At 39.0% G+C, this 27,865-nt stretch overlaps 2 protein-coding genes across 4 annotated transcripts in view; one reads left to right on the plus strand and one right to left on the minus strand.

The window, feature by feature from the left end:
• LOC149316829 (thrombomodulin-like) overlaps positions 1–27,865 on the minus strand; it is a 902,913-nt gene that overhangs the window by 80,876 nt on the left and 794,172 nt on the right. The window lies entirely within an intron of this gene.
• Positions 1–27,865, plus strand: part of LOC149316830 (centrosomal protein kizuna-like) — a 90,119-nt gene that overhangs the window by 46,768 nt on the left and 15,486 nt on the right. For all 3 annotated transcript variants that reach the window (XM_089516360.1, XM_089516362.1, XM_089516361.1), the window contains one exon: positions 16,466–16,565. In XM_089516360.1, coding sequence (XP_089372486.1) covers positions 16,466–16,565 — 100 coding nt within the window. The remainder of the gene's footprint in view (positions 1–16,465; positions 16,566–27,865) is intronic.

Here is a 27,865-nt window from a genome sequence, read left to right on the forward strand (position 1 = left end):
AGGTGGTGGAAAACTAGAGAAGTTGGGGAACATGCGAAAGGACAAACTCTCACCTCCCTTATAAGCCTGTCAGTGTTGCCACAGCACTTAACATCTCAGATATGCCCACTGGCTCCCAAATTTTGAAGATTCCTGGATAGGACTGGAACTTTTGTCTGGATTCAGATTCTTAAATACTACATGGAACATCTTATATTTTAATGATCATTGAATGTGGCAGCTAAAAAAATGCAAAGTTAAAGGAGGTGGGAAAATAACTAAAAAATTATAATAAAACTCTGTGCTATAAATTATGGGAGACCAGAACACCCACTATAAAGATTAAGTGAAGGTAAAACTTACACAACATTCAGGTGTGGATTTGTTTCTTTTGGCCAGCATTTCCTCTTCCTCAGTTGTCATGAGAGGCTGCTAGATTGTATAAATCGAAATCCTTTCCTGTCCTGGACTTTGACGTGTTAATGTTAGTACAGGCATGTTAACATTAAACCGTAAGAGAAATGTATGCAATTAATTCGTTACATTACTCATTGATAAACATTTAAATTGGATCACATTTGAAATGACTAAAAGTGGTCAACCCTACATCACGCTTAAAAGTAAAAATTAAAATAACATATATCAGTAACCAGAATTAAAAAATGGCCAGCCCCAGTCGCCCTTAAAAGTAATGATTTAACACAGTGTGTGCCAATTATCATTACGTTTTAAAAATTGACATTGTTGGAGTTTAAGTGATTTTTTGTTGAAAATTATAAAAATATATTAATAACACTTTTTAATTAATTATTTCCAAGCTCTACTCTGAGCTTCTTTAGCATTACTGAGGCTTTTGCTTTTACAGTTTTCTTTCCAGTTGATTAACTGGTTTGTTATTTCCCATAACAAACTTTTGTTGTGTACTGCGCCCTGGCCCTGGCAAAATCGTAAATATGTTTACTCAAAAGATAGTTCCTAGTTCTGTAAAGTGTGCGCTGGATTGAAGGCTTCAGTTTGTCAGTTAGTGTAGCATAATGCAGGCTTTGTTGCTGTATTACTCACAATGTTTTTTAAATATGTTCTTGCCTCTAGAGCAACTCCATCTCTTGTTGCTCTTTCACTGTTTTGAGGGGGAGTTAGTAGTGCAGTTGCATTCCCCCCCCCCCTATTTGTATACTCACATTTTAGGACAAAAATTAAACATTTTTAAGGCAGAGGAAGGGAAGTGTAACAGCATACTGGTAATGAAGTGAACCAATAAATGCAGGAGGGCAAGCAATGGAGAAATGCAGGGCATGACCAACTATCTCACCAGCTATCTGATGGACAATTCCAGTTCATATTGGACAGGATAATTTTGCCAAGGGAGAAAAACAAATATACTGCTACATTAGAAAGATGGAAATAAAAGCATGTTGTACATTGAGCCTGTTGGATCCACAGGGGTTCAGTGGATGAATACACCTGATATTATTAAATTGTTGTGATGTGAACATGCATGCTTCAGCATGTCTACTTTTATGTCACTGCCACTTAATAATATGAAGCATGACCATCCACACTTGGTCAAATTCATGGATCAGAAACTTGTGAATCTAGAGGGCCCACTGTACCACAGTTCCTTAGCATAAAAAATGAGTGATCCAGTCATGCCAGTCCCAGAGAAAAAAACAGCTAATGCAGAAGCACCCAAAACTATCTTTTAGCCTCTTGAGTGCTAAGTATGATTGTATTCAATGTGAATGTTATTAATAGAGAATGGAAAACAGAAGAATAATGTATTAAAAAGTCAAATGTTCATTACAGTGTAGGCTAGATTGCTTCTGAAATACTGTCCTGGACATGGAAAACCTAATTTAAGTATCATGTGGAAGTAGCCTTTTGAAGGAATACTTGGATTTCAGGAGATCTGGGATAGAAGAAATTGAGAAAAGAATGGTGTGCTTAAGTTTGATGTATTGTCATTTGTCCTTTTATTTTAGATTAGATCTTTACTGCAGTATTGAAAGGATGAAAGGGTAATTTTCAGTTAAATAGACAGCAGAATTGTCATTTTTCATAATCTTCATTTCACAGCTAGATGATATATTTTTAAACTGGTGAATCTAAACCTGTATGTAACAATAGAAAAACGAGTGTATTGAAAGAGAAATTGGGGCTATTAATAACTTGGGTTTGATAGAATATTTCCAACATAGGCTGATATCTAGTGTGTGAGAGAGAGGATGTTCAGAGGGAGAGACAGAGAAGGATTATATATTACTATGTCCTACTCTGGTGGGCACCGAACTTTAAAGGTTTCTTTTTTTTTGGTGGGACCCAAGGGCTGCTTTTTGGAACTTGCAATAGTAGTAACCTTCTTTTAAATTAAATTTAAATTAAGAGCATTGTCTTTCACAATGTAAAAATTTGGGAACATGTGATAAGTGGTTGTCTCTGCTACCACTGAAGGGAACACCTCAACATTCACTTAATTCAGGGTAGTTATCTTTTCATACAAAGATATAGCTGTGTTAGGTGCTTCTGCATTAGCTGTTTTTTCTTTGGGACTGGCATGACTGAATCACTCATGTAAATGCGTTTGAGGAAGAAGAATGAAGTCTACAAAAGCACATGCTGCCAATTTCTTTCTTTCAGTTAGTCTCAAATGTGCTAGAAGATCTCTCTACGTACTTACCTTTTAATCATTCCCTTTCTTTCCCTATCTTCCATGGCAGTACTTGGAAATCAATGATAAGAACTGGCAATAGAGTGGATTTTTTCACATTCTTTTCATTACCTATTATTAGAAAAGTTTCAATTTGATCTTACTTTTATGCTTAAAACTGCAAGGCTCCTAAATAATAATGAATACAAGGGGATGTTCACTTGTTCTTGTCCAAATGTGTCTAAAGGAGATGCTATTTTTTGTAATGTAGCGAGAGCTGTATTTTATTTATTTATTTTATGGTATTTATACCCCGCCCTTCAGCCTTAATGGCTATCAGAGCGGCTTACAATTATTATTTTTAATTAGACGGTTCCCAGCCCTCAGGCTTACAATCTAAAAGACACGACACAAAAGGAAAAGGGAATGGTGGTAGGGAAGGGGATGAGGTCCAGTGGTTCTTCTCTCCCTCTGAGGCCTGGACCAAGGCCGATGGACTGGAGGGAGGGCTCTTCTTCTTCAGGCTAGCCCTGATGGAGCTGGGCCTGCCTGTTCACTCCCTCACAGGCTGAAAGATGACAGTTATTGAATTATCTAACACAAGAATTGCCCCCAAATATCCTCTGCTTGTAGTCTTTAGTACAGTGGACCCTTGTTATCCGCTGGGGTTTGGTTCCAAGATCCCCCGTGGATAACAAAATCCATAGATGCTCAAGTCACATTAAATATAATGGCATAGCAAAATGGTGTCCCTTAGAAAAAAATGGAAAATTAAGGTTTGATATTTGAAATTTATACTTTTTTTGAACATTTTCATACCATGGATGCTTGAATCCATGTATAAAAAATCCGTGTATAAGAAGGACCGACTGTATTAAGGGAGATCTTCAGGATTTTAGAGGATGTTACATGTGGAGAGGGATCAGGGACTATGTTTCTGGTACTTGAATGTGTGGTATTGGTTGTAAGAAGTGATTACTAAAAATGCCCTTTATGTGATCTTAGGAAGTCAAGTAGCTTGTTTCCACTTCAACTGCAGCACCATCTAGTGTCCAACAGTCACATTATACTACTGTACTTTGGAATGAAATTTGTATAGCTTTTCACCCTACTCTATTTGTAACTCGATGTTTTTAGCTGGGGGCATGGGGATGTTTGCTAGGATACTCCTGCTTTCACCTTGAACATATTTTCTTCATTGATTCTTGCAGATGTGGATTTATATATCAACGCAAAGAAACTGGCAGCTGAAAACTACCTAGCACTTTCTTTTCAGAGAAGTAGCCATATTAGTCTCTTGCAGGTTGCAGTATAAAAAAGAGGAAGGGAGGGGGAAAAAGAAGAAAAAATGTGGCAGGATGTTTAAGACTAACTGTTATTTTTTATTTTTATATGAATTTTCATGGCTATAAACCCACTTTTGATGCAGTGCTGAGTACCTTGTAAGCATTTTCTATTATTCTCTTGTAGCTTTGAGAGGCTTAGACTTTGTAGGGTGGAATGTGGTGAGGTTGGTACTCCAAATCAGCAGAAAGTACCTTTATGATTCTATAATAGCTCTTCTCATCTTTTGCATGCTTTTTATTTTTTGTTTGATTTCCAATACTTTGTCTAGTGTTAAAATATTTATTGTTCTGTCCTCATTTTACCCATCTCAGCGTGCTTGGTGACACATCTGGTACTCTTTATATCTGCCAGTTGCTGTTTGACCTACCCATGTGCCCACAGTACTGATGGTGATGGTAATTTTAAAACAGATGTCCAAAAAAGTAATACATAAATAGTAATAAAACATCTATAAACAAGAAATATACCCATTAGAAACCCCAAAGCATAGCAGGTTTAATGCTTATTGGAATATTTGAAAAGAATAACATCTTTATCTTTCTGTTAGTGAAGCAATGTGTCACCATATCATAAATTTTAGAATGATGTAAAATGCTTTCCTACATCAGATTGGTCTAATGGATGATGTTAGTGTATTTGGAAAGCCCCTGTTCTGGGCAGTATAACTGGGTCTGATTATTTTATTCCATTATTGTAAAGAAATTTGGAACAGATTTTATTTCTATGTAGTGATTCAAGCTAAAACTGAGCCAAATCTCTTGTTCATGCAGAATCACAGCTGTTGTGCCTACATCTCTGCAATTTCTTTTTTGCCTCTCCTTCCAGAGTTGCTCAGAACATTATCAGAATAAACGTTGAAGTGAAAAACTATTAAAATTCAAAATGAACTGACAAGATAAAAACAATAGGAAATATTGTAAAATTGAAAGTGTAGTAACTGGCATAAGGGTCCTCCAGTATTATCTTTGTGGGACAATTGGTTCAGTAGATGTGGGTGATATGAACAGTTTGTGCCTCCAATGTCCACTGAGGAGCATGGTTTTAGGTGAGTAGAGTAGTAACTGTAGAAAGTCAACAGTGAGTTAAAATTAGCCACAATTGTATTGGCTACTACAGCATTCATGGTTCTGCTATAGAATCATGGGGGCCAGGCTGGCTGATTTACTACCTTGATCTGTGTTCTTGTTATTTTTATTTTATTTGTTAACAATGGAAGGAGCAAGAAATTTGAGCTGACATGGTGTAGATTGATAACTTGGCTCTGTCTTGCCACCCAGGTGTTTAGCAAACACCCTAGCCTTCAAGCTGGGCTAAAGCTTTAGGACATCACCCCAGTAACCAGTTTGGAGAACCCTTTCATAATGATGGATGCCACAAATCCTGTTTATCCTGAAATGGATTTGACCCAGTGCCTTTGGCACCAGAAAAGTGCTAGGCCAGTGATGGCGAACCTTTTAGAGACTGAATGCCCAAACTCAAAGGCGTTCTCGCACTGGGTGTTACCCAGTGCTCGGGGCAGGACTTCTGGGGGATGGGACTACTGGGGGTGGGAACTTCTGGGGGCCAGATGTCTGCCTTATGAGGCGGGACTTTCTCGGAGGCAGCTGAGGGCCCCGCAGGGGGAAGAAAGGGAACAGGTGAACGCCTGTCCCTCCTCTTGCCCCCACCCCCCAGGCCTTTAGCTGTCTCCGAAGAGTCAGCTAAAGGCACAGGAGGGTGGGGGAAGCGGAGGAACAGGCATACGCCTGTTCCTACTCTTCCTCTGCCCCCCCATCTCTCCGCCTGCCCTCAAAAATTGCTTCATGTGCCAGAGAGGGCATGTGTGCCATAGGTTTGCAACCACAGTGCTAGGCTATTTCACTATCAAACCTAATACAGTTGTAGCCACTCAGGCACCCCCCTTTGGATGCCCAGAATGTGGAAGTCCTAGCCAGAGTTACAGGAGCAACTATTCTGAGCTCTTGAACAGCTTTGATTTGAATGGTATTTCTTGATATTGTACCAGATTATCTCTTGATGCTGGTCCTTAGCATTGCAGTCACCTGCTTCCTGCTTCCTTGATGGAGCTTTTTTACATTTAGGGGGTTTTATGTATTTCAAAGGCCTGGGACATACCGCCCCAAAAGGGCAGGCTGGCAGTGGCCTGTTTTCCTCCAGAGGAACACTGCAGCAGCCAAACTGCTTGGCGTGTCTCCGCTCCATAAAGAAACAGAAAAAAACGGGTTCTTTTTGGGTTGCTGGGCACATGTCACTGTCCCTAACCTTAGAATCGGTGGCAGCATGCCGCTTTGGGACCATCTGTCCTGGGCCAAGGACAGACCAGAGAGGGAATTTCCCCCAGGTCTGCCTCTTTTAGGCCTTGCCCAATGATGTGTGTTTTCCAGAAGAAGTGGAACCAGAATTTTTTCTGTGATCTAAATAATATTAACTAATTTGTCATATACAAAGTTTTAAATGTTATGTTCAAACGCACTGAAATCTTTATGTGGAGATTATTTTGTTGGAATATTTGTAATAATGTAAAAAGAATAACATATAGTTCTGATATATTTTTAAAAAATGACTACATCGGAGAGAACACAGTTTTTAGGAGACATACCTAATGATATGTACCTGTTTTTTTTTAACAATTTAACTTTAGTTTGCTGAAATATAATTAGAACTTTTAGTCGCACTGACTTGCTCTCTGCACTACTTATCAGTTCCATTTCAAGTTGAGGAAAAAATTAATTCAGTACAATTAATTGAACACTCTTAAACTAAAGGATGCATGTGAGTCTGTGGGTACAGACAAGATACTGCATTCTCTCTTGACTGCTTGTGTTTCTGACTGATTGAGAAGGAAGTGATTTTGCAAAACAGAAACAGACTTAGCAGTGCATTCATTTGTTAGTCTTTTCCTATGACCACTAGTGTTTGTTAATGCTTGGGTCTTCAGAAGAATAACTAGACATACATATTTAGTCCATCTAACATGACAGCATGAATGAATGAATGAATGAATGAATGAATGAATATAGCATTTGAAACTTTTCCAGAAAAGTTTCCACCTCTCACCTCTGGTCTTGCCATTGGGAACAAATCATTATTGCTGACTACCGCTCAGCCCCACCCAGTGACCATTCCCATTATATGGCAGTAGTAAAGGCACAGCTTCCTGGGATGTCCGCTGATCTTCATGGACCAGAATTGAGTTATCCCATCATGTGAACCTCATGTGAGAGCAAACAGATATCCAGGGGAATGATCAAGAACCCTGGCACTAATACTGAAGGAAACCAAGATTTTGAAGGTTGTTTTGTGTTCCCCTAGTGCTTAAAAAGAAATCTTACAGAATTGATATCATCCAGAATTGCCAACGGGGTTTGCTGCTGCACTTTTCTACTGAGAGAAAGAAATTTCTCTGTATTTGTGTGTAATAAATTGAATTCTTAAATATGTGTGACTCTGGAGATTTTTCTGGAGAGTTCTCCTCTGCCTTTGGATCTTGAACTTCTCATGCTTGTTATGACCTCTTCCTTTGCAACCTCTTGGAATAAAAAGAAATTTATGCGGAAGTCCTTCAGGGCTTTACAGTCCTTAAATATAGAGCCTACATTACCCAGAGCAGTTCTGTTGTTGCTGCAGCTGCTTCAGTTAGCTATCTGAGGTTCAGGTAGCTTTAAAATACAAGTCAGAGAATTAATTAAAAATAAAAATGAACTAAAGGGGAATTTAGAAGTTGATAATTGGCATTATATTAATTAATTGATATTTAAATTTTTATCAATACTTAAAACTAATTATTTTAAGTCATTTTATTGACCATATAAGAAGATGCAAAAATCCCACATATATACTTACATATCTGAACTAACATACATTCCCCTTCCAAATTTCATTGTTTTCTAATACCCATATGACATACATCTTCTCTTATTTTAATCTTCTATAGTCCTTCTTCAACTCCTTCTTCATTTTCCCTCTCATTCACACATACCTGTTTTCCTCTTTTAACATTCATAATAACCTCCATCCTACTTAACTCATACCCGCCACTATCACTTACTCACACCCTCATATAAACATACTTGAACCTTCATTCAAATTTCCTAATACTTAGAACTAATTATTAGAGGATAGTAATAGAAAAAAAAATATACAAGGGAGGAGAACATATAAAGCATTTCAAATTTATTATGGGGAAGTACTGATATTTATTATAATTACATTTTTAATAATGATAATATTATTTTATCATATTTTTACTCTAAACTCCACCCACATACAGTAGGCCATGTCCTACACAGCCTGGTGTCCTTTTGATGTGTGTGGCCCTTGGCTAATTGGCAGATTAGGAAAAATGCCCATCACCACTTGTTACTCTGAAGGGCCACATTTTCCCCAGCCCTACCTCACAAGTGTAAATTTCAGTTAAAAGATCTGCTTCTTGAACTGTCTAGGAAGTATGTATCTAATAGGAAAGGGGTAAGGGATGCACTGTTCCAGCATGTTGTTTTCCATCTTGGTTGATGAGCTTTTAAAATAGACAGCATTTTTGCCTGTTTATTTTTGTGGTTTTGGTAATTTACATTTAATAAACTTTCATCTTGTAAAAGAATCCAGATTATTTGGTTCCCTCCACCCATCTCTGCTAGTTAATTGTATGGTGGGCCTGCTGGGTTTTGGTTCCTGGAACCTCCCATGGATATCAAAATCCATGGATGCTGAAGTGTTATTATATACAGTAGGGTAGTAAAATGGTGTCTCTTATGTAAAATGGCAAAATCAAGGCATTTTGGAATTTATATATTTTTAAAAATATTTCAAGCTATGGATGGTTGAATCCGTGGATAAAGAATCCATGGATATGGAGGGCTGACTATCTATTTACTATGTATAGACTACAGTAAAAGGGAAGGGAAAGAAACCTTTCTGTAATGTAATGTTTTAGACCTGAGAAAGAGTTTCAGCCTGTAGCCTAATGGTTCTCAAATGGTAAGGCAGAATGCCCAGGGGGAGCATAAGAGTTGCTCAAGGGAAGTGTGAGACTCGGAGGCCCTGAGTCTCCTTCTCCTCCTTTGCTTCCCAAATCTTTTCTGATCTGAGAGGAAGAAAGGAGGGTGCTAGGAGCAGCCATCTCTGTCTTTTGGGGGGGGGGGGGGATCTCACTGGATCATGGCTTTTGGCAGGCCCATCCTGAGCCACCGCTTTTTCTTCCCTCACCTTTCCCTGAGGATGAATGTGTCTGTGTTACTGCCCTGAGGATGAATGTTTCTGTGTTACTCTATATGCAAGAAAGTAAATGCGTATGTGTATGACTGAAAGAAGGAATGAATTCATTCTCCTGAATCTGCTCTGCAGAAATGATACAATTCGACAACCTTTTAACTGCCATGGCTCAGTCCTGTGGAATTCTTGGATTTGTAGTTTTGTGAGATATTTAGCCTCCTTTGTCAGAGAGCTCTGGTGCCACAACAAAGTACAAATGCCAGGATTCCATAGGTTGATAGTATACACAGTGTCAAATTGCATTATTTCTGCAGTGCAGATTCAGCCAGGGTGTGTACATATCTGTAAGCATTGGTGCATGTAAGTGTGGCTGTGTGTGAGACAGTGTATGTGAAATTTACATGTATTAAGTATTACATTTATTGAAATAAAACTCCTAATTTGAACAATATGATTCCCTTATAAAATGTTAAAATATAAACATATGAATGAAAATACACACACTAAACAAATTTTGATTCACATGTTATGTGGAGGGTGTGTGTGCTCCATCCATATGTAAAGGAGGTAGCAAGGGTAAAAAGAGAGAGGACTGCTGTAACCCATAGTCTCACAGGGATGTTTTATTAAGAGAGAAACAGAGTACAGAACACCTTACCATCAATCTGAGCCTGGACCAATCCACACAACAACTTTACTTTCTTGACACCACTGTGCAACTGTACAGTGGGCATTTAAACATCACATTTTGTCAACAGGACACATAACATGCTTAGTAATACAGGAACAAGACCCTGCCACAAACTCAGATACCAACCCTGTCTCCACATCTACTCTATGAGCAATATTAGAGGGGCTAATAACATCACCCACAACATCAGAGGAGCTTTTACTTGCTCCTCCACTATGTTGTATTCCATCCTGTGCCAGCAATAAACCTCTACACTCTACACTAGACATACAGGATAGTCTATACAAGAGGAAAAGTGGACACAAATCTAACATTAGAAATGGCAATACTCAAAAACCAGTTGCAGAACATTGCAGGCTTTCTGGACATACAGTAAGGGATCAGGGACGTAGCTAGGATTTTAGGAGGGGGGGGTCCAGACTAAGTGCCACCATTATAATGGGGCTTGAGTGTGGTGGCGCAGCAGCACACACCATTCATTTTTCTAATGGAAGGGGGGGTCCGGACCCCAAGAACCCTCCCCCCCTTGGCTACGTCCCTGAAGGGATTTACAGTTTGTAGTGCTTGAACAAGGACATTACAAAGTTAAGACTAGAAAGGGAAACAGCTGGATCGAATTTTATTCACCAATTTGGATCTTTTAGCAGAAGTATGAACAAAGCAATAGCTTCATGGTCCAATACATATATTACAAGAATCCTTACTACTGCACATATAAGAAAAAATATTATCAAGAGAGTTTTAAACCCAGAGAAACTGACTTTTGGTCAGCAGATTTATTGCTTTGACACAGCACTGACCACTTTAAAGATCTAAAATACCTGTATCACCTTGCCTAGCCCTTTGAAAATCTAGGGCAAGGGGCATAATTCTCTTTCTGGATGTTGTTGTATTCTGTCTCATTCCTACAACTACATAAATATGCTTTGTTTCTGAGACTTTAATGTCACTTTGTACTGCATTTGAAAAAGTGAGTTTATATTCACAAAAACACATGCTAAAATAAAATTTAAAAAACCAGCCTTAAAGATGCTGCCACATTCCCTTTTTTCTCCCCCTCCCTTCCTCCTTTTTATAGAGTAAGGAAGAGTAATCACAGTACTTTAAAGACATTGTTAAAGGAATAAGGACAATAGCTGCTCTTGGGAGTTTCCAGTTGCCTGTGGAAGTCATGTCTGGTCTTTGGAACAGACAAATGGCCAGGGCTGTGAACATGATTGCCAAGTCTCCCTTACCATAAAGTGGAGCCAAGTAAGCTCCCTGGTTCACTAGGGAGCTGGTGGTGATTAAATGAGAAGGATAGAGACTAGAATGACAGTGGCCACCATTATGTTTGCACAGTATCATCCAGTGGAGCTGTCTGGAGTGATCAAGGGCCGTTTACACTCTGGCCCACAAAGAAAAAAAGACCACTTGACAGCCCACTGTGACAAATGTGCAAGACACTTTGCAGACAAAATCTCTTGGATTCACTTGACTTGGATGTGTAGTTGAGACAAGTCCAGTGGCTCTAATCTTGACATCTGCTTATCCTCTGTTATTGGATTGTGCAGCCTGAGGACGTGGGCAGGATCCCTGGAGAAGCGAGAGCCATGTATACTGGATCCTTGTCCTTCCTGGCTTCTGAAACAGGGGTATTGATTGAGTAGGTATTGTTCGTTTGTCTAGAAATCCTGTACCAGATATGAGATACCTGCATTTTAGTTATAATTTACATGTATTTTTATACTGTTATATTGTTATATGCATTGTTGTATTGTTGTGCTGTGCAATGACCTTTGGTCAAAAGCACTAATATTTGAATTTGAATTTGATTGAGTAGGTAAGGGAAGCGATGAATGCCTCACTGCAGCAAGGGACATTTCCATCCTGTCTAAAAGAGGCTATGGTGAGGGTGGTGCTTAAAACGGTCTTTCTGGATTTTTAAATAATTATCGGCCAATCTCTAATATTTCATTTTTGGGCATGGTTCTGGAGCTTGTGCCTCCCGGCTCTGGGAGTTTCTGGATGGGATGGATTATCTAGCTTCATTTCAATCTGACCTCAGGCCTAGTTATGGGATAGAGACAGCTATGGTCCCTATGGTGGACTGGACAAGTGGATTGTGTCCCTGTTGGTTCTGCTGAACCTCTCAACATGTTTTGACACTATCAAACATGGTATCCTTCAGAGCCAACTCTCTGGGAGGGGACTTGGAGGCACTGTTATGCAGTGGTTTCAGTCTTTCTTAGAGAGAAAACCGTATCCTGCTTTCCATGGTCTCCTCTCCACAACAGATAAATATTACTCCCTCTACACCCCTAAACTCTGCTTTCCAATTTCCATATCTTCCTTTTGCTTAGTTCTGAAAGGTGTGACTGTTTGAATTAATATGGTGTGTTTGAATGCCCTCTTGCATATTTTTAAATAAAAATCTTACTATTCACCCAAATTTGGAGTCATCCTCAGTTAGTACTGGTATGAACAGGTAGAAACAATGCTCATGTTACCCAGCATCTCACCAACTTCCTTGAGTTAAGCTCAACATTTAAAAAGAGAAGCTGACACAGTTGGTGGAGACCCCCCAGTACCCCCACCTTTTTGGGTAACATATGTTTCTTGCCATTTCATAATTGCCATGTCAATTTGGATATACAGTGGTGCCTCGGGTTACGAAATTAATTCGTTCCGCTGTCAATTTCGTAACCCGAAAAGCCTTCACAAGCCGAATCGCCATAGCCGCTAATGGGGAAAAGCCGCGATTCCGTGTGAAATCGCGCAGAAAAGCACCAAAAGTTTTTTCGTAACCCGAAAAAACTTTCGCAACCCGGAACAATAATTTCCTATGGGTTTTTTTCGTATCCTGAAAATTTCGTAACCTGGGTATGTCGTATCCCGAGGTACCACTGTACAGTGGTCCCTCCACATTCACTGGGATTAGGGATGAAGGACCCCCAAGAATGTGGAAAAACCACGAATAAAACACCCCACTATTTTTACCTAAGAGAATACCTCTCTAGGAATCTCCAGGTCCTCCAGTGCAATTCTGTGGTCAACATCTGAGGGAAATTGATCATAGAATCATGCTGGAGCACCTACAAATGCCTAGAAAAGTGTTTTCTCTAGGAACTTCTAGGTTTTCCAGCACAACCCTATAATCAATGTCTGGCAAAGTTGTGCAAGAGGAACTAGAGATACATAGAGAGAATATATTAATCAAAATTGCAAATAATGAAATCTGCAAAAATTAAAGCTGCAAATGTGTAGAATTAAAGGCATCAAGAAGCACATTCAGGTTTGGCGGCATCTGGAGAAAGCACACCCATGATTGGTTCTCTGTTCAGAATGTTTAAGCACCAAAAAAACAGTAAACCTTAGCCCAAGTTTAGGCATGCTGTAGGGAGCCAGAGTAAAAAGTTTTTAATGAAGGTACCAGTCTAGCTCTCCAGAGCTCACCTTCCATCTCAGCACACTTGGGAGTTAGTTGTCTGCAGTAACAAAAAGAAACAACTTCAACCTGACTTGAGGCCTCCCTGTTCATGTGATGCACAACCTGGAAATGGGAGGAAATGGGGACGAAGCCATGGTCTGGGGTGAAAAACTGCCCTTTTGCTCCACTCTAATGCAGAATTTGCACTTTATTGTACTGGCATTTAAACAGCATGTCCCAAGTGTGGGAATGTGGGAAGGCCCAGGCAATTTACAGAAGCTGTCTGGAGCATGCACCCTGGGCCTAGTGAGACACAGCCACCGGTGCCATTGATTGCCATACATTTTTTCCCTTTTGTTGAGCATGCAGGTGCACAAGTGGCTAGCTGTGCCACTGACCCATCGAACTATTTTAATGAATGGAAAATTATACAAGAATGTGGTCCCTTTTGAAAAATGAAAATTGCTAATACAAGTATATGCAAGCTGTGCTCAAGAGTAATTTTAGGTATGTCATGCTGTATCTAAAACTGTTTTTGACAGCTATCAAGAGGCTTAAAATTGGACAGTGTTGTTTCTTAACAAAGGAAGGGATCACAGAGAGCTTCTTAAAAACATGTTCCTGTTGATTTCTAGGCACATTTTAACATGATGGTTTGATCTATACAGTTCAACACTTTGGATACTACAGCCAGTGCTATTCAAAATAATGGTCCATGGATTGCTGTCAGTCCACAGTCTACTAGCTGCTGTTGCAGTGTTTCCAGGAAAAAAAGAAACAGTTGTAGGCAATGAGCAGAAATATGGTGCCAGTCTCTGATACACTGGGAAAAGGACGCTGCTGGTATCTGACATCAAGTCAGTTAAGATGTACAGCTCTAAGTGGCTGCTTCTGTTTCCCTAAACTGAGATTTATCAAAAATCCACACCTTTGCCATTTAGGAGCTGTATAAAGCACTTCTTGGAATTGGTTTTCAACAGCTGGAGTTAACCAGTGTGTAATTTCTATTGTAGATTTATTTAGGAGTGCTGTTGATGTTTTCATGCAGTACATTCCTGTGGATGTTTATTCAAAAATAAGTTCCAATCTGTTCAGTGGGAGATACTTCTTAATAACTGTGTTTAAAATTCCAGCTTGATTTTATTTTTATTTTTTTAATTGAACCTTAGAGAGTTTGGGTAGATATTGAAACAAACATGAAGCTCCCTTATACTGAATCAGACCACTGCTCTTAATTCACTATAATCTATTTTGTCAGTGACTCTCCAACATTTCAGATAGTGACTTTCATTCTTTCTCTCTGATCTCCTTTTTGATTGGCGATACCAGGACCTTCAGTGTGTAGGTAGCAAAGTGTGGCCCATCCCTAATGCAAGAAAGATCAATGTGCTTATATTGTTAGGTGTAGGATGCATTGTTGGTGCAAGTCAGTGAAATAGTTTGAGTAAAATAATTAGAAAAATATCTATAAATTATCCATTTCTTGTGATAATAAAATTTATTGCTTTGTTACATGAAAAATATCTGACTAGATGGGTTTTGTGTTTGACCAAGGGAACAAAGTGAAGATTTTAAAAAAAAACAGCTTAAAATATGATGTGGAATTGTACATTGTACATTCATAGGAATTTGGAAGGTTTCTGTGAATTCTGCACAAAATGATTTGAATAATAATTCTCTTTGTTACAGTTTTTAAAAACAAACAAACTTTCAGCCTGTTATTTTTGGTATAGCCAATTCAATGGGTGGTTATAGTGGTTTGAGTGTTGGCCTACAACTCTGGACACCAGGGTTTGATTCCCAGCTTGTCCATGAAACCCATTGGGTGACCTTGGGCAAGTCACATGCTCTCAGCCTCAAGGGAAGGCAATGGCAAACCTCCTCTGAACAAATCTTGCCAAGAAAACCCCATGTTAGGTTCACCTTAGGGTCGCCATAAGTCAGAAACAACGTGAAAGCACACAAAACAACAACCACTTCCTAAAACCCTTGACAGGGCTTGTAGTCTTAGGGTGTCTTCCCTTTAGAGATTCACCATGTTTAAAAATTATAGTAAGTTAAAACAACATTATGCTGCCATGTAGATTCCTGATGTTATGCCAGTGCATTAAAAATAAGATACTGTTTTCATCAAGTATTTATTACTTTTTTTTTAACTGTCATATCCCACATCATTGGCCATTGGTCCAGAGAGATCCAAAAAGGTAATTTATGTTGATATAGGGCACATATTTTCAAATGTCAAATTATAATTCAGATTTATATGCCTGTTTTTGCCACATGGATAGCTGTTGTGGATGAAGAGCGGTGTATACATGCTCCAAATAAATACATACAGAATTTGATAAACAAATAAACACAACAGTACCAGCTGCTGCATGTCTATGCAAATTACAGATGTAGACGAAAAGTTTAGATTAGGAGCAGAAGTTGGAAGCAAATGACAGCCATGCCATATCCTGAATTATACCACTGGTCTAGCAGTCCCAGTATTGTCAGCTCTGTTTGGCAGTGACTCTCCCAAGGTTTCAATTGGGATTCTTTCCTAGACCTGTATGAAGAGTCCTGGTATAACTTAGTGGTATCCCATGCCAGTAATCGGGCCTAACTGCTTAGCTTCCAGAATCAGATGTGCCCAGTTTTGTTCAGGATAGTATGGCATGGAGCATGCCTATAATATTTAATGGTACTGCAAGACAGAGACCATGATAAATTGAAGAAAATCCAAGGGCTGTATTGCTTACCAGGGCTTTGTCTCATGATTTAGCATTTTGTTTCCTTTTCAGTAGTATGTTCAATAGATCTCAACATCAGGAATATCTTATAATGTGCTTTTGGAAATTATTTGATCAGAGAAAAGTTTATTATTAAAAATAAAATATTTTTGAAGCTCTATGAAAATGTTGGTTTTATTCATTATACCCCACTGTTCTACCTAACATCAAGTAAATATTAGCACTGGAAAATGTCAAAAATTTGTTTATAGGCTAGTTGAACTTTCTTACATTGTTTTTAAAAATATTCTTCTTAATATATTGCTAATTTTTCTCCTCCCCTGTTTCCTATATAAGAATCCATTCCTGCTGGCATCTTTAGGTCAGAAGTTAACTTTGTGTGGTTGCTATTAATTTAATTTAGCCAACAAGTAATTAAAAGTGTTTGGTGTTTATTCTTTTTAAAGGTTTGAATATTGATGGCAGTGGTTTAAAAGAACAGAAAAGCGATGGAACCAGTTCAGAGCCTAGTTTTTCATCTCCGGAAAGAAGAAGCCCTTTGTCAAGGTAAAGTCATTAAAATGTTTTATTTCCGAATAGTTTCAACCTAGTGAGAAATGCTTCTAGTAAGTTAATGGAGCCCTTGGCAACAATATTTTGATCCAAGGGCTACGGTTCAGATGTTTGTTTCTCTAAAACAACAATTTAAAATTTTATACACCTTAGAAAATATTTGCACTAAAGCCAGGTATTGTTTTGCAGCTGTTGTTTTCTCATTTTAAGACTCAATTGACATCTCAGTGAACCACAAATTAGCGTGTACAGCTGCTCTCAGTAGGACTACTTAGAGACCATACAATGGAAGTTGTCAGGAAAAGGGCAGACGTAAAACATAAAGTCTTGAAGAAATAAAGTGGTGTGTCGTCTTCTGGATGTAGTTGAAATGTAAATGAGCTTCAGCTCAATACGTATTTTTGTGTCCTTTAAAGAAGTATTTGATACTAGATTATTTGTTACTTTCTTCTTTTGTATTTTCAAATTGAGAACATTTAATTAATGTCCTTGCTTTTTCCCCAAAGAGGTGCAATTTATCTTTTTTCAGTTCTTTGAGTAATGTTTTGTTATACTTTTTCCCCCTGCTAGCAGCATGAATCAAATTACTAGCAATCAAGGCAATAGCAAATGAACCACAGTAAGCAATTGTGGACTTTAGATTGGCTTTAGATTGTTACATAATAATTATTAATGCACTTTCATAGCTTGGCTCTGCTTGTGTTTCTCTTTCTTGGAAACTCCTATTTATGATGCCTGATATGTAACTTATGTGTTTATACACAGACGTATAGTATGATAATGCCTTTTACTGCTAAGCAGTTCTCATGATGATATGTTTTATCTTTCAAGGTTCTTTTCTTTTCTAATTGCGAAGAACTGATTTTCTGTACAGGGTTTGGAATAAAACTAATTGGCCAGTATTATGTGTTACAGTAATGCATTTGCATGTTACATAGTATAAAGCATTCTGTATCTGATCTTTAGGAGGCAGGCTTGGGAAGTAACACTTTCAAGAGCTTATTTATTAAAAAGAATTAGTTAAAATTGCATTTTCCAGAGGGCATTGCTATTTGAAAGAATAATAATTTGAGGAAGCTATATCTAGCATCCTAAAATTTGAAGGCATTCTCAGCTATTATTTCCTGTATAAGAGAAGTGGCATGAGCATAAATTACACAAACCCTTTTTTAAAAAATGAATGTTCTAGAGGGCAGTTGTTTGCATTATAATATAAACCGGCAGTTTCCAGCATTTCTGAAATGCAGTTCATACAATGCACTGAGTAGCACCGAGATTATTTCTAAATGTTTATATGCATGGCAGACAGATATTTGGGAAACATTTACTGCACCATATCATTTCTTGCCCTAGCCTTGGGAGAAAATACATTTCACGTTACAGTATGAACTGTTACTTATTTTTTAAAATGAATAGTGTGCATTTTATTTCCCTCAATAACAGGGAAATACAATGCCTTTTAAAATCAAATCAGTTAGTAACACTTGCTATTTTACACTTGACATCTATCTTAGAAAGATGTTTACAAGCACAATGTAAGAATAAAGTGTGAAAGAATGGGAAATGACTCAAGTGCTTATTTGCAATTGGGACACAGTGAAATTTCTTACAGGCTGATGTCTAAGGATTCCACTTATTGTCACTTCTTGCGCTTTATTGCTTTTACAAGTGGTCTCGAAACCCAGTACTTGAAAATAAACATAACAGTCTAGTACCACTGTGGTACTTTTATTTTTTTTCCCCTTCGCAATGTTTAGTCACTGAGCTGATGAGTGACCTCGAAAAATACCCTGATGGACCTAAATAAAAAAATGGCTTCCTCTGATGTCCTAGAGACAATAATTATGATGTGCTAGTTAAGCCCAAACTACAGCTGAGGGATTTTACTTTAAAGCAGAGGCTTGGGCACAAAAATGCATTTATAGCTCTTTGTCTGGCACCTCATTATGCGTGGGCCTGATTCATTAAGTAATTGGTTTGCAGTTGTTTACATGAGTATTAAGGCTTTCTATTCAGCAGTCTTTGAGAGATACATTGTGCAAATGTTGCATGTTATGAATGCAGAATGAGGGGCGGCCTAAGAGTCCTATTGGCTAAACACTGCACTCTGTTGAAAAGCAAGAGAAAGAGATTGGGTGCTGCTTTGCATAGCAATGACTTTCTTAATAAGCTTTACAGATTAATACACACAAGCTATAAAAGATGCAAAGAGATACTCTTAGCACATTTATCCATGCTCATTTCACTATTATGGCACTGGAGATGGGAAGAATTGAGTGCTTTCATATTCTTTTTTTTTCCAGTGCAACTTCAGTGCATGAGACTTAATAGAATCCAATGTTTATTGTATTATAAATCATGGGGGAAGTAGGCAGACCTGCAACAGTTTATTATTAAAGATTCCTTCAATGTAAATCTTTTTCCACCATTGTGTGGCCTACAGCAAAATCATTTTGTGGTTGAGTGGGGATGAAAGGCATAATGTACGAAGGAGTGAGTCTTAATAGGAAGCTGCTCTTCGATTGAAGGCCACTTGTTCCCTTTTGTTTGGAGATGCATGCCACAGCTTCCTCTGCTCTAGCAAATATTACCCTGTTGTATCTTAGCTTAAAATTGTTTTCTTGCAAGATTTCTGCAGCTTAATACAAAGATGTTTAAACTGAGCTCTGACTCACTAATGTGATGGTTATAATATATAGTCAAAGAAAACAGATTGTTTTTAAACAAATGAAATAATTTGGAGAAAAGGATATCTTTAGCTTTGTCCTAGTCTCTACACCAAGGGCTGCACTGCAATGTGTGTGGCATTTTATAGTTCTGTAGCCATACAATTGACCAGTGGAGGTCAGTAGCATTCTATTGTTGAAGGTTTTGGGTAGAGGCAATGTCTCTTTCTTAGCTTTTTACCTTGCAACTTTTGAGTGTTAAAGCTAAATTATATACAAATATTCTGATGTATTTCACTTGTAAATCAGTGTGCACTGTTGACTTCCAGAAGCAAGCCATTACAGCTGCAGTTTTGTATACCCATAACAGGCAATAAATCTACTTATTTCTGAGTAAACATGTATAAGATTATGCTGTAAGTGCCCACCGCCCAACAGAAACCAAGTTTTAAAATGGTTTGCACATCTGAGTAAAGCATTGGTTGATTAGTGATAGCTGCTTGACTTCAAATTGTGATGTTTAAGGTATCTGTGTAATGAATATGCTTCTGATAATGCCTTCATTCATTCTTTGCACAGAACCATGATGACCATTGGGGGTCACTGTTTCTTTACTAAATTGCATTGGCTTTAATTTAAAGTCTGTTTTTAAACCAAAGTTACAATTATGTAATGATGCAGGTCATTCAGTATAATTTTTGTGGCATTTTATTTACTTTTTTCTTGTTTTAACTGCTAGGTTGTTGAGGAAGCAGACAATATTTTCTGTAAAATATAATATTCCCCAAAGTTTAGCCATGTGCCTATTAAAAGTTAGTTATTTCATGGTATTTTATATGATCCTCAGCTATGGAAATAGCAGGCATTTATTCCTGAGGATTTTTTTTTTCAGCATATGTTTTGTTTGGCTGGGTGACTAATTCAAACAACTGTAAAATCCAATCTTCCTCTACCTTTTAGGATTCACTCCACTCCTGTTCCATCTCCTTAGCCAAAAATGCCCTTGCCCTTCTAGCTCAAAGAGTTTTTAAATTTTAAATGTGAATATGTAATGTTTTTAACTTTTTGAAATTGTTTAATTGTTTTTTTTACTTTGTATTTTTAATGCTTTGTATTGTTTTAACTTGGACTGTTAAATTTTATTAGCCCCCTTGAGTCCCTACACCGGGAGGAAGGTGGGATATAAATACATAAAATAATAATAATAATAATAATAATAATGGTCTTCTACACTTCCCTTTGCCTCTCTGCTTCATTCCCTTAGGTTCCCATCCATTCTCTGCTATCAGTGATGAAGCAGATTATACGTGTGTTCTGTAACCCCCATAATGTATACTATTATCCTAAGCTGAATGCTAAATATGCTTGAAAGCTTATGATATTCCATAATGTTTGCTTGATACTCTGTACAAGCTGGTGTACAAGCAAAATACAGTTGTCCCTCTGGATTCGTGGGGGTTGGGGCAGAGGACCTCGTGAATCCAAAAAATTCGTGAATAATGGGGGGGAGCACTAGTGCGCAAGCGGTTTGAGGCACTGGAAGGGCAAGGGAACGTGTGCTGGCCGCTTCCTCCTTCAGTCCCAAGGTTTGAGAGAGATCTCATCCACAGTGTTTTTGGTTTGTCATAAGAACACTGAACTGTGTTCCATTACAAAGATGATAGCAGTATAATAAATGAAGCACTTTAAATACTCTGAAATGCTATTATAGGCATGAGCAAAGAGCCTGCTCAACTGTTTGGGGGCAGAAAAATAGGAGAGGGATACTTTTACTGGATTTCTCCAGGAGAAAGAGTTTCTCAAAGGTAGGATTTATTATTCCCAATGGCTGTAGCAGAAGTTTTCTTTTTCCGTAAGGGTTTCTTTGTTTTCTTTTTGTCTCTGCAAGTAATAACAGAAGCAGCTGCATTGACACTGACACATAGTCACCATTTTGCATACTCCAAAACACTTAGCATTGCTTTGTGACGTTTTGTGTGTGAAGGGGAGCTGGCCCTACCCTTGAGAAGAATTCTAGAGCAGTGCATACTTCAAGGACTTTTCTCCCAGCCTGGCTTACCTCTGGTATCTGAGACAGTCTGGGAACAAGAGGGGTTCTCTTGATGGGATCATGGGTACATAGGGCAGGGGGGAAGGGTTCAGCTCCTCTTGAATGCACACTCTTTTAAATGTTGAATATAGAAACAGACACATACATATACACACATCCTTTGTACATGGATCACATTTGGCCTTGAGTTCACATTGCTTCAATAATGTTTAGAGGGGTGTTCACAGGTTCATTCCTCACTTGCATATACTGTCATTATAGTGTCAATTATGAAAGAGTGAAAAGCTTTGTTTTATCTTCTTATACTTTGGTACATATACTTTGGCTGATTCCTTGTTTTTAAAGCTTGATATATGCAAAATAGTGGCTACTTATTTATTTACTATCCCACCTGTTTCGTGACATGCCATCCAAGACAGCTTATACCAAGGCTAAAACAAGATAAAGCTTTAAAATGATGATAAAAATTAAAAGACAATTGAACAAGTTACCATATTAAAACACCATTAATTTTAAAAAGTATAAAATCATTCTAGATTTTAGAAGAGTTAATTTTAGTAAACTTAGAGAAATACTGGAGGTGATCCCATGGTCGGGAATACTAAAAAGAGGAGGGAGTTCAAGACGGATGGGAGCTTCTCAAAAGGGAGATACTGAAGGCTCAATTTCAAACAATTCCAATGAGGAAGAAAAATGGGAGATGTCTCAAGAAACCAGGATGGATGACTAATGAACTTTCAACTGAGCTAACTTTTAAATGGAACATGTATAAGAAATGGAAAATGGGGAAATCATCAAAGGGGAATTCAGACAAATAGCGAGCACATGTAGGGGTAAAGTCAGAAAAGCTAAAGCGCAGAATGAACTCAGGCTTGTTGGAGAGGTTAAGAACAATAAAAAGGGCTTTTTTGGGTATGTCCGCAGCAAAAGGAAGAAGGAGGAAGTGGTAGGGCCACTGCGTACAGAAGGTGGCAAAATGCTAACAGGAGAAAAAGCAGAATTACTCAACACTTTGTTTGCTTCAGCCTTCAGTCTTCTCAGAAAAGGAAAAGGGTGCTCAGCCTGAGGATAATGGAGCAGAGGACAGAATAGGGGGATTTCAGCACAGAATAAGTAAAGAGATAGTACAGGAGTACCTCGTTAATCTAAATGAATATAAGTCCCCAGGACCAGATGAACTACATCCAAGAGTATTAAAAGAGCTGGCAAATGTAATATTGGAGCCATTGGAGAAGTCCCAGCAAACTGGAGGAGGGCAAATGTTGTCCCCATCTTCAAAAAGGGGGGAAAAAGAGGATCCCAACAATTATCGTCCAGTTAGTCTGACATCAATACCAGGAAAGATTCTAGAGCAGATCATTAAACAGAGAGTCTGTGAACATTTAGAAGGCAATTCCATAATCACAAAAAGTTAACATGGGTTTCAGAGAAACAAGTCATGCCAGACAAATCTTATCTCTTACTTTGATAAAATTACCAGCTTGTTAGATGAAGGGAATGCTGTGGATATAGTATATCTTGATTTCAGTAAGGCCTTTGACAAGGTTTCCCATGACATTCTTGCAAACAAGCTTGTAAAATGTGGGCTAGACAAGGTAACTGTTACATGGATTTGTAATTGGTTGACTGGCCAAACCCAAAGGGTGCTCAGCAATGGCTCCTTTTCATCCTGGAGAGAAGTGACCAGTGGGGTCCCACAGGGCTCTGTCCTGGGCCCAGTGCTATTCAACATCTTTATCAATGACTTGGATGACAGAATTGGGGGCATACTCATCAAATTTGCAGATGATACCAAATTAGAGGACAGAACCAAAATTCAAAATGATCTGAATAGACTAGAAAGCTGGGCCAAAGCTAACAAAATGAACTTCAACATGGAGAAATGTAAGGTACTGCACTTAGGGCAGAAAAATGAAATTAGGGCAGAAAAATGAAATGCACAGATACAGGATGGGTGTCCGGGAAAGCAGCCAAAGGGCTGATAAGGCAGCTAGTTCTCAAACAAACAAACCCCCTCCCAGCACAGCAAAGTCTGTGTAAGCTACACAGTCCTGGAGATTCACAGTAGTTCTACCAAAAGGGATTACCAAGAGAATAGTCAGACGGTCCGAGGTTCAGGGCAACAGATAGGCAGATCGATAAAGCAGTCCAAGGTCAAGGTTTCCGGGTAGTCAAGACAAGAAGCCAAAGGAGCCAGAGACAGAGTCTTTCCTCTAAAAGAGTCAGATATCCACTGGCAAAGAACCACACATGCTCCAGGTGCTTAAGAAGGCAAGGAACCGGCCTTCAGCTGTGTCTGATTACGAAGACGCTTCTGATAAAGCCTCCGAGATCTTTGAAGGCCCTCTCTTTCTGCTCGACGCTCATTGAAGGTAGGCACACTGCCCAGATCCTCCTCCACGTCCACAGCCTCGGCACCAGGCAAACTTGACTGCTGAATCTCTGGAGGGGCCATAGACTCTGCTCCAGCAGAACTAGGGCCAGCCTCTGGCTCCTCCATTACAGGTTCAAGCCCCAGGGGCTCTGGCTCCTCCATTACAAGTTCAGGTCCCAGGGGCTCTAGCTCATCCTCTGAGTCCTCCAAGCCGTCCTCCAGGCTGGGCATGACAATGGGCGACACTAGGCTGAATGAAACTACGTGTGAAAGGGATCTGGGAGTCCAAGTAGACCACAGGTTGAACATGAGTCAACAGTGCGATGCAGCAGCTAAAAAAGTCAATGCAATTTTAGGCTGCATCAATAAAAGTATAGTGTCTAGATCAAGGGAAGTAATAGTGCCACTCTGCTTTGGTCAGGCCCCACCTGGAATATTGTATCCAATTCTGGGCATCACAGTTCAAAAAGGATGTTGAGAAACTGGAGCATATCCAAAGGAGGGCGACTAAAATGGTGAACGGTCTGGAAACCATGCCCTATGAGGAACAACCTAGGGAGGTGGAGGTGTTTAGCCTGGAGAAGAGAAGGTTAAGAAGTGATATGATAGCCCTGTTTAAATATTTGAAAGGATGACATAGTGAGGAGGGAGTTAACTTGTTTCCTGCAGCTCCAGAGACTAGGACCCAGAGCAATGGATGCAAGCTCCAGGAAAAGAGATTCCACTTCAACATTAGGAGGAACTTCTTGACAGTAAGGGCTGTTAGACAGTGGAACACACTCCCTCGGAGTGTAGTGGAGTCTCCTTCCTTGGAGGTCTTTAAGCAGAGGTTGGATGGCCATCTATCGAGGAAGCTTTGATTGAGATTTCCTGCATGGCAGGGGCTTGGACTGGATTAAGGTTGTTTCTGGGCTTTTATTTGCATATCTTTGAAGGTGTATTTGGGTTATATTATACAATAATGTAAGAAATGTTGGAAAATACTACCCAACCAAGCATTCTCTTTAACCCCCTTCACACATTTGCTGTTAGAACAATGGGGCCTTACACAGTAAGAGTTTCCTGCATGCCTCTATTATCTACATGCTGTTTCTAAAACTTTCTCCATTTGCTCATTCACTTATTGTGGAGATGTATCTAAACAACCATGCCATGTAACCAGAAGACCTTCCAGGTGTGTTTGCAAGCACATAAGATGCCTTCATCTTTTCCTCCTCCCTTGAGAGTGCAGGCCTGGATGAACGGCTCCTCTTCTCATGCAGTTAGCCAGGGATTAAGCACTGCATGTCTTTGAATGTACCTTTAAATGTAATTATGAAACTTGCATGCTGCCTGTTTGCCTTACTTTGCTAAGACTGGTCTCAGAGAGATCTAAGGGATTCAGCGCTTCTGCTATTGAACTCTGCTAAAAGAGATTGAGTCTTAATTGAACCAGTCTTCATCTTTCCCAGAAGAAGGGATGTCACCCTGGGAATCTAGTCCAATATAAAAAATGATAATTAAACAGAACTTCACTAATGTTTTAAATGATGTTTTTAATAAGTCAAGTCAACCATGGGGAGCATTAGAATGCTTAACTCAGTCCTGTCTTCTTATAAAGATACCACATGCCACCATGTTCTTAAACACCAGTTTGTCAATTTCAGATTTCATTTTACCTCAGTATTTTAAAATGAAATGCATGAAGCAGACTGTTTAAAAAAGTTAACGTGTTTGGTGGGCTGGAAAAGTCCATGCCTATGTTTGTTTTGTCATCAGCAAGTTATTCGGTGCACAAGAGCTTTTCCTGAATATCTGCACAGCTTTTCCAATGTTTCCTTACAAGCATATACAAAGTTGAGAATGCAGCTTTCCAAATACTTTACTCGATCCGCCTTTTTTCACAGTACAGAAATGATACTCATTTAGGCATTATTAGTCAGAATTATTCTGAAGCTATTTTATTTATTTAATTGACATCCTACTTTTCTGCCAAACATTGTACTTAAGGTGACTATCAATATTAAAATATAAATTAAAATACTAACACTAGGCATGTATAAACGTGAATTTAAAACACAAAACCTATAGATTTCTTTTGAATAATGGCACCTATTTTATTCAATTTAGTTTAATGCTTTAGGTTAATATAAAGAAAAAAATGTGTTTGCAAGTTGATGGGAGGACCACAGAGAGGGAACCAGATTAGTTTCCCTTGGCAAGGGAGTTCAAAAGCCTGGGAATAGCCACTTGCAAGGCCCTTTCTTGTTCCCCCAACAAAAGTGCCTCTGATGGTGGTAGTATCAAGAGAACAGCTTCTTTTATAGATCTTTAAACCTGATGAGGTTCATATGAGACAATCTAGTCTTGCAGAGAGCCTGGTCTCAAATTATATGCTGCTTTATAGGTCATAACCAAGCAATTTAAACTGAGCTCTGAAATTGACCAGAACCCAATTAAACTGTTGTAAGAAATGAGCTGTGTCCTTGCTATGACTAGTTCTATATCCACATTCTGACTGTAGCATTCTGGAACAGCTGACATTTCCAGACAGTTTTCAGAGGCAGCACCATGTAGAACATGTTACATTAATGCTAATGGGATTTGGCTAAGGCATGTATCACTGTGATCAGATCAGACATCTTCAAGAGTATGCACAATTGGTGCACCAGCCTTATATGCACAAGTTTACTCCTCATCACTTCCAAAACCTGGGCAGTCAGGTTTAGTGGAAAAGGCAGGAGTACATCCAGTATGTGAACCTGAGTCTTCAAGAGAATCATGATACCGTTGAACACAGGCTGAGTCCCTATTCCCTGAGCTGTCTCTCAAATGACAAAGCATCCCTTTTTTATTCATATTAGGTTTCATTTTGTTTTCCTTCAACCAGGTTATTATTGACCTCAGAGATTGAGAATTATAACAGATTTCTTGGATTTAGATAGAAGAATGAGATGATTGGATGTTATCAACAGATTACTGGTGCTAAACCAAAACCTCAGTCTTTCCCAGAAGTTTCATATATATGTAAAAGAAACCAGAGGACAACATAAAGCTATAAGGAACACCATAGACCATACATAAAGTTATCATGTAAAGAAATCAGAAGAAGACTAGGAATGGGAACGGCAGCCATGAAAGAGCTAGAAAAGATTGTGTAAGGCTGTACAGCTGAACCCTAAAGTTAGAATTGTCCATGTATGAATGTGAGAGCTGGACAGTGAAGAAAGCAGATAAGAAGAAAATAAATTCATTTGCAATGTCGTGCTGGAGAAGAGTGCTAAGGAAACCATGGGTCCTTGAATTGCACTAACTTGAAATTTCCCTCGATGCCAAGAGGATCAAACTGAAACTATCATACTTGGATCATATCATGAGAAGGCACAACTCATTAGAAAAGACAATAATGGCACTGTACAGAGTGCCAAAAAGAGGGGCTGAGGAGGCGCCTCTCCTTGCTCCCCAGCAGCGCTGTAGCAACCAAATTGCGCGGCGCTTGTGTGCTGCAAAAAAAGCATGCTGCCCCAAAGCGCCAGCGATGATGCAGTGATGTCCCAGCAGTGCAGCGCTGTTTGGATGCTGCACTGCTGGCACATCATCGCTGCGCTCACCATCTGGATGGTGCCATGCAGCTGTGGCATGCCCATGACGTGCTACCCTCATGGGCACGCCGCAAAGGGCCCGTCTATATTGGGCCGAAGATAGCGTAGCAGAAAGAGAGGAAGGCTTGGAGATGTCTTATCCACAGGGTTGCCATGAGCCATCTTCAGTGTAAGGGCAGTTAACAACAACAAATAGGCCATATGGCCATGGTGTCAAACAAGAATCCCTGAGCCCCATTTTCTGACTGCTCCTTCAAGAAGGAACAGAATCGCTATTTTTAAAAAAGGGTTTCCATGTCGCAAGATGTAAAATTTTTAAAAAATTTGAAGTCACAGGTTTCCATGGAAAAATTAGGAAATTTGGGAGAATATTGAAATATGTACAATACATATTGTTTTCTAAACCTAAATTTACTTTACTGCCTTAGCAACCTAAAATGCTTAATTCATAATTAGTATGCAGTTGTACTATTCGGCATATTTATGAAATTTTAAAATGTGAAAGACATCAACAGAGGTAAGCATATCCTTGAAAATACCAGCTGCACGAGTCTCTAATCAGAATCATTTTCTGAAAGATGTTCTGAAACTCTGCATGTTGTGGAAAGAGTGAACAGGGAGAG

This window comes from Sceloporus occidentalis, unplaced genomic scaffold, assembly GCF_023333645.1.
Source record: "Sceloporus occidentalis isolate IW3139 unplaced genomic scaffold, rSceOcc1.0.p SCAF_3, whole genome shotgun sequence".
Lineage (NCBI taxonomy): Eukaryota > Metazoa > Chordata > Lepidosauria > Squamata > Phrynosomatidae > Sceloporus > Sceloporus occidentalis.